The sequence below is a fragment of the Limulus polyphemus genome, unplaced genomic scaffold (assembly GCF_000517525.1).
Source record: "Limulus polyphemus unplaced genomic scaffold, Limulus_polyphemus-2.1.2 Scaffold2366, whole genome shotgun sequence".
NCBI lineage: Eukaryota > Metazoa > Arthropoda > Merostomata > Xiphosura > Limulidae > Limulus > Limulus polyphemus.
The window spans coordinates 72,520-80,370 of NW_013667976.1; the positions used below are offsets into that span (position 1 = coordinate 72,520).

A 7,851-nucleotide genomic window follows, 5' to 3' on the forward strand; every position below is an offset into this window, starting at 1 on the left:
CACAACTACTTCAAATACACGAAGACAATAAAAATCCTACAGCAAACTCCCATAATCAACAAACAATCGACAGGAACAGCACACACACTGCTACTTCTTGGCGAGAAACCCCCAAACCACAATACAACATTCCACCAATTAACGCCTTCCACGAGCTAGATACCACCACCTGCTTACCCATACCTATAAATATCCACCAACAGTAATCACAATTCACACAGCATTCAGCCTTGATAATGGATGCAAAACGCATTCGAAACGCGTCGGGCAACTCATCACTATCTACAACTTTTACCCGTTGTTCTAACAACGTTAAAACGGCTTATCGACTTCTTGAGAAGAATTCTAAGAAGAAAGTAAACCTACAGACATCGATCTTGTTTAACAAAATCTGCCTACAAGAAAATCTGTCACCAAAGTACACCAACATATATATATCTATATATATTGTATACTGTAATTGTCTTAATTATGTATACGGTTCTTGTTTGCTTCAGTATATTTAGTAATGAACAAACTAGACATTTAACAGAATAGTGTAAAAGAATGAGTGCAAGTTTAATAACTGATCAAGGAAATGGGTTGGTATGACCTAATGGTTACTGTGTTGGTCCATGACTTGGGAGGTCCCAGGTTTGAACTGTGACATACTGCTAAAGACATTCTGTTCTTTTGGTTGAGGGGACTTATTACTGTGACAGTTAGTCTAATAAAGAGTATAACCTTATAGGCAGTGGATTCTGATAAAGAGTATAGCCACGTAGGCAGTGGATTCTGATAAAGAGTATAGCCACGTAGGCAGTGGATTCTGATAAAGAGTATAGCCACGTAGGCAGTGGATTCTGATAAAGAGTATAGCCACGTAGGCAGTGGATTCTGATAAAGAGTATAGCCATGTAGGCAGTGAATTCTGATAAACAGTATAGCCATATAGGCAGTGGATTCTGATAAAGAGTATAACCATGTAGGCAGTGGATTCTGATAAAGAGTATAGACACCTAGGCAGTGGATTCTGATAAAGAGTATAACCATGTAGGCAGTGGATTCTGATAAAGAGTATAGACATCTAGGCAATGGATTCTGATAAAGAGTATAGCCATGTAGGCAGTGGATTCTGCTGCGTGGTTGCTTTCACTCTGGTCTCCAGTTCTAAGCTAGAGATAACTATTCTTGAACCTTGGATTATGTGACCTAGCCATTTAACTCATGCTAAACAGCAAAGGGACATTTCTAGATGTCTCTTCTTGTGCTTCAGATCAACAGTACAATGTTCAGTTTGTTTACAATAATTACATGTATATTCTTGAGTATATTCATAAAGAAACAAAGCAGATATTTAACAGAGTAACATAAATACAAGTTTAATGACTCTGTCTCAGAAATAAAATGTAGGATTAAAATGTTTTCTAACTTGTGAATATATCTGTTTGTCATCAATACAGTTATGCGAGAAAAGAGATAAGTTTGTTTGATAAACTATTAGAAACACCTCATATCTTTTAGATTGTTTAGTTTAATCTTAAATGGTTGTTTAACACCTGTTAAGTTTTCTCACTTCGAAATTTTCCCATTACAAATCAAATGTTAAGTGTAACCCAATCAATTAAAAATGCATTTTTCAACTATATCTTAGTGTGTATAATTAATTAAAGGTAAAGTTTGTAATTTCCACTAAAAAAACAAATTTTTTCTGGTAAGATTGTTGTGTGTGAACTACAAAGGATTTAGCATGTGTTCCTGCAAATGATGAGTAGGATAGAAAAAAAGTATAGACTAACTGTAAATAATCTGTCTGTTGCACTTTGAAAAACAGCTTCATAGCATTCATGTAACTTCTAGCTGACAAGACGGGCCAAAAATGCTGAACCATGAATCTGAGGATCCATGGTTCTCATCCCATTGCTACAAAATCATTCTCTGCACTTTGGAGCGATGGATGTGGTATAAGAGTGATGGCCAGAACCCACTATTTAGTTAAGAGTAGCACAAATGTTGGGCTCTACTCTATCAGCTCAAAACAGGTTAGGCTAATGCAGATAGCTCTTATGTAACTTTGATTAAACATGCAAAACAAACTGGCAAAATATCTCAGAAATTCCAATATATATATATATATATATATTATTTTTAGTTACCATGTATTCTAATTTCAAACTTGAAAGAATCCTAAGTTATTTTGTTCTTAGGTAAAAATACACATGATATTTCAAAGCATTTATTGGTATATGAAACAAATATTAGAAGATTGATTATACTTCTTTTGTGGCTCCTTGAATAAATTATGAATTTTTTTTTCTGTTCTAAAGGAGATATTCGAAGAACCTTTCTCAACAGTTGGGCTGTTCTGCTGTCTTCAAATGAAAACTCCGAAGTTTATCAGAAAGCTAAGAGTGCTATAGAAATTATTGTTTGGAGGGGTGTTCTGCTGTTCAGTCAGGGGTATATTAGTACTTCCTTATCATGATTTTTGTGATAGCATTATCTAATCATGTGTATGTTAATGCTTGTTTATTAGGTGTTATGCTGTTCAGTCAGGAATATGTTGGTACTTCCTTATCATGCTTTGTGTGGAATGATATTGTTTTCTTCAGTCATGTGTGTTGGTGTATTTTGTTTAAGCTGTGAGAGATAACAACTGAGTGATCTAAAAGTCAGTGTGTGTTGGAGTGTGATCTTGTACAGTAAGGATATAATATGGTTTTTAAGCTGTGAAAGACAACAGTTGAATGATCTAAAGGTTAGTGTGTGTTGGAGTGTGATCTTGTACAGTAAGGATATAATATGGTTTTTAAGCTGTGAAAGACAACAGTTGAATGATCTAGAAGTCAGTGTGTGTTGGAGTGTGATCTTGTAGAGTAAGGATATGATATCTGTTTCTGAAGGTTTGAGAGAAAGCAATAACTCAGTGGTTAAAGTAATTCTGTGTTATTTCTCACTTAGGGTATAGTGATACTTAAAAACAAAAGTTATTATATATAATTATGTTATTATATTATAATTATATATAGTTATTATATATAATTTACATATGATTAATCAGATCAAAATTTGTCAGTTACCTCTTTTGATATCACATGTTAAGATAAAATCATCCAACAGAAATAGTTAAATTTTGAATAAGTAAACATAGGAAACTGGTACCTCAGAAGTAAAATAATTATGTTTCTCATTTTTTTATAGCAGAATGTATAATTTCATATCCTAAACTCATTAGATTAAGGTATCCATGAAAACAACATGGGTTTTGTAAATGAGAAAGTTTGGTTAACATTAAATTGCATATTTAGTGCAATTTCACATCAAATAATTTATACAAATATTTAAAGGAATAACTTTAGTTTTGTAGAGATATGATATAGCATTAAAACAAAGTAATGCATAAGTAAATGTTGAATGAGCTTTTATTTGTTAAGTCTGTTGTATAATTGTGATTGGAATGAACTAACTGGAGATGTTCCCATATAGCAGTCATTCTCCTTGAATTATAAATGTTTATTATTGAATAAACACTTGTGTATGTGACTGGGTGATAATAATTGTTTACTAAAGTTATTAAACAAGGTATTGTCTTTTGTATTACCTGAACTCTGTTTAATTCTTATACAGGTTAATCAATGCTACTAATCAAACACCAGAAGCTGTCCGTTTACTTCATGTTATGATGTCAGATAACCATTGGAATATCTTGAGCATAGAAGGAAAATTAGCCATAACATTACTGAAAGATGAAATTTTCCGTGCCATTTCATCAACTAAAATCCAGCGAAATCCTAAGCAAAGAGTGGGAAATAATAAAAAATGTGAGTTGTTTGTCTCTTGAATACTCTCAATTGCCATGATAAATCTTGAAATTAAATACAATGTGGATGTATTGTTTAGCAAGTGAAAAATTATACATGGAAAGAAATGGTTATCTTTTGAAGTTTTTTTTAATTTAGTTATCTTAAAGAACCTATTTGTTGAGAGTTCTGAAATGAAAGAATAGGAATAAAATTTTGTTTTCACATTAGAGGTGTGACTGTTCAAATTTAAACTGGAAGATTATCAGCAGTCTTTCATGTAAAATATGCTTTTTTTCAAACTTAATTCCTTATTACCTTCTCAGCTTAACCCTCATCAGCACATCTGAGGTCCATATGGACTCAACTTTTTTGGTTTTATATATTTTTACATAATCATTAAAAATTTATATCAAATCATGTAATTGTCAAGCAGAAACCCTGGATCAATATTTATGAAACAAGCAGATGGAGTACATAGCTGAAATCTAATATTTATCTGAGGTCCAAAAGGACACCATACTATCATTGACCAGTTCGCTCTATACCATAAAAAACAAATTTCTAAACGTTTATTTCAATATATAGGTTGTTATACAAGATAATCCATCAAAGTAGTACAGTATCATCATATCTGTTTGTTTATAACATCATTGTGATAAGCATTTATGCTCCTCTCATTTCTCAACAAGTGTTATCTGTGATCACTGCTATAATGCCCTATTTTATAGAAACATTGCTTGATAATTGTTGTAGATAACCTGCTTATTGGATTTTCAATCCATAGCCTACTATACGGATACATTTGTGTTGGGGTCTGGTTGGACCCAAGGTGACACACAATGTATACTTTCAGTTTTCTTTGAATTGAATTTTGCAGTATTGGTATAATCTCATCATATATTGGTGGATAATGACTTGAATATAGGATTGTAAGAAAACTGGCATTTTTGATACACTGTTTTTATAAAGAATGGTTTAATACTATTTATTTATATACTGAGAAACAATGTATTTTTTTAATTTCTTGATTTGTCAACATACTTCCTCTAGAATACATATATTTTTATGTTGTTTACATTGCATGCAAACCCTAATAAAAGTTGTAATGCAATTGGTTTTTGGAATTTAATCTAGAGCTTACTATAATGATAATTTTATGCTGGGGCCCAGTTGGACCCCAGGTGTACCACAACATAACTTTTCAAAGGTGTGCTGATGAGGGTTAAACTGTTGTAAACAAGTATAAGATGTCAACCACTGTGACTGGAGAATTGCATCCAATTAAAACAACAATTTAAGTAATTACTCTTAGTGTAAACATAAGTTTTTGAGAGCAAGAGTATTAGGCAGCAAAGAAAAATGTTTTTATACTTAACAATGTAACCACAATGACTGATACAGGGAGTTAGCTTATTGCACCTCACAACCAACAGGACTGATACAAATAGCTTTGGTATTCAACTGCAGCAATCACAATTGATACAAGGAATTATTTTGTTAGATTGATTTACCAACAGTACTGATACAGATGACATTATTCTAGTTGACCACACAACCAAAGTAGATACCATAATAGCATATAACTAACACGAGTGTTGCAGTTTAATATAACTAAAACATTTATCACACATTACCATATAACCACTGCATCAGCCTCATAGCAACAAGTAAACCATCAATAACATAATGCCATACAACTAACACGTCTGTCTAACAGTGCCACACAAATAAACATCAATCACACAGTTCCATACGACTAACACATCTATCTAACAGTGTCACGTGACTGAAACACCAATCACACAGTGCCATACGACTAACACATCTAACAGTGTCACATGACTAAAATATCAATCACACAGTTCCATACAACCAACACATCTGTCTAACAGTGTCACACAACCAAGACATAAGTTTCACAGTACTACTTAATGAATAGATCGATCTAAAAGTTACAAATCTCTTAACAATACCACTACTTCTTTTGATTTCAGGCTTCTCTTGTAATAAGGAGATACACTGATTCAAAACTAAAATTTTCTTCCAAACCTAGCGTTAAAGAATAATATTTGTTCATGATAAGACTAATTGAATATCACTTTTAATATTTTTCATTGAATAATAACAGTTAGGTATGACTTTTTATATGCCTTAATAAAGTTTAACTTTCTTACACATATTTGCTCATAATGAATAACAAATATCATGCACTGGTCAACTTGTTAAATATTTTAAATAAACAATTTATTTAACCATGTAGCTTCCACTTATGACCAGAGTAAAGTGCAAGTGGCAAATTCAGCATTATTATCCACATCAGTGAGTCATAGAAACTTGGGTACTTCATTCTCGAAATATTTCAGTCCTTGGATGGTAAATATGATCTTTGTCATATTAGAACTGAACTGGATATCTAGTTGAAACCAGAATTTTAAAGTATTAGATTGTATCATATGGCTTTTTTAGTAAATGTTAGCATTTATACACTTAGTTTGAACAGTATTTATATATAATAGCTATCTTAAGAAGAGCAAATTTTCTTATCATAGAATATGTCATAATATGTATTCTTTGAACAACTGTACAATTTATTGTACTATGTAATTAATCTTTAATAGATCAATTTGTAAAGATATATATAGAAAAACTTATAAAAGGAGGACTGGCAAAATCAGTAACCTTAAGTCATTATCAGAAGTAGTATCTCAGTAAAATGTGTAGAAAAAGAATGGATTTTCTAATACCAATTTAGTCATTATCAGAGTTAGTATTGAAGTAGTATCTCAGTAAAATATATAGAAAAATAATGGATTTTCTAATACCAATTTAGTCATTATCAGAGTTAATATTAAAATAGTATCTCAGTAAAATGTATAGAAAAAAGAATGGATTTTCTAATACCAATTTAGTCATTATCAGAGTTAGTATTGAAGTAGTATCTCAGTGAAAGGTATAGAAAAAGAATGGATTTTCTAATACCAATTTAGTCATTATCAGAGTTAGTATTGAAGTAGTATCTCAGTAAAATGAATAGAAAAATAATGGATTTTCTAATACCAATTTAGTCATTATCAGAGTTAGTATTGAAGTAGTATCTCAGTAAAATATATAGAAAAAAATTAACTTTTTAATACTGTTGCGTCAATGAAGTCACATGACTTGTGTCACGCCACGTATCTAGAACTATCCTGTACCTTGGCGAATGCTCTAGCATTTACTAGATATAGGGTAGTCTGGTATATAAAAGAGGGTGACAACGTGATGGGATAAGAATGTGTGTGTGTAGGTAGTGAGTAATTGAACTGCAGTCAGAAGTATTGTTGATGTTCGTTGATATAGCGTTTGTTATAGAGCGACTGTTGAAAATAAGTGTATCGTAAAGTTGTATTCGGAAAGAATAAACCAGTTTTATTAAGTAAGGACTGGTGTCGCTAAAGTTTCGTCGGAACGAAGTTACGGAAAATCAATTAACAAACGGAGACGTAACAAATTGTTGTCAAGAGTGGGATAAAAAAAAAAGAAGAAGAAAAAGAGAAGATGGAAATGAGAAGCGGCAAATCAAACTACAGTTTAGCAGATTTGGTGGCAGCAAGACAACAGCAGTTACAAGAAAACCTACAACAATGGCAGCTCGAACAGCAAAGTAAACAAGAGAGACTACAGCAGTGGTTGTAGGAGAGAAAAATAAACAAGAAGAGAAATTACAGCAGTTGTTAGAGGACAAAGAAAATAAACAAGAAGAAAAATTACAGCAGTGGCAACTGGAACAAGAACGGAAACAGGAAGAAAGTCTCCGACAGTTGCAGGAAAGTCAGCAGCAACTACAGGAAAGTCAACAACAGTGGCAAGAAGTACAAATGGAAAACATTAGTAAATTTAAAAGCGAATTAGATACGTTAAAGGACGACTTTTTGTCTTTTACACAAGGAGGATACATTGACCATTGACTTAATCAGCCCCAGACAGTGTCAAGCCCCATACAGAGCCCGCAGTTAATCCCTAATGCAGACTTATTCAGTCCCGTTAGAAGTCACATTCCAGATATGAATGTCAGTACAAGGAGTGGTCC

The 7,851-nt window shown here is 32.4% G+C and overlaps 1 protein-coding gene across 1 annotated transcript in view; it reads left to right on the plus strand.

Moving 5' to 3' along the window:
* LOC111087606 overlaps positions 1-7,851 on the plus strand; it is an 80,192-nt gene that overhangs the window by 49,210 nt on the left and 23,131 nt on the right. The window contains exons 24-26 of the mRNA XM_022394820.1: positions 2,307-2,439; positions 3,607-3,800; positions 6,043-6,155. Coding sequence (XP_022250528.1) covers positions 2,307-2,439; positions 3,607-3,800; positions 6,043-6,155 — 440 coding nt within the window. The remainder of the gene's footprint in view (positions 1-2,306; positions 2,440-3,606; positions 3,801-6,042; positions 6,156-7,851) is intronic.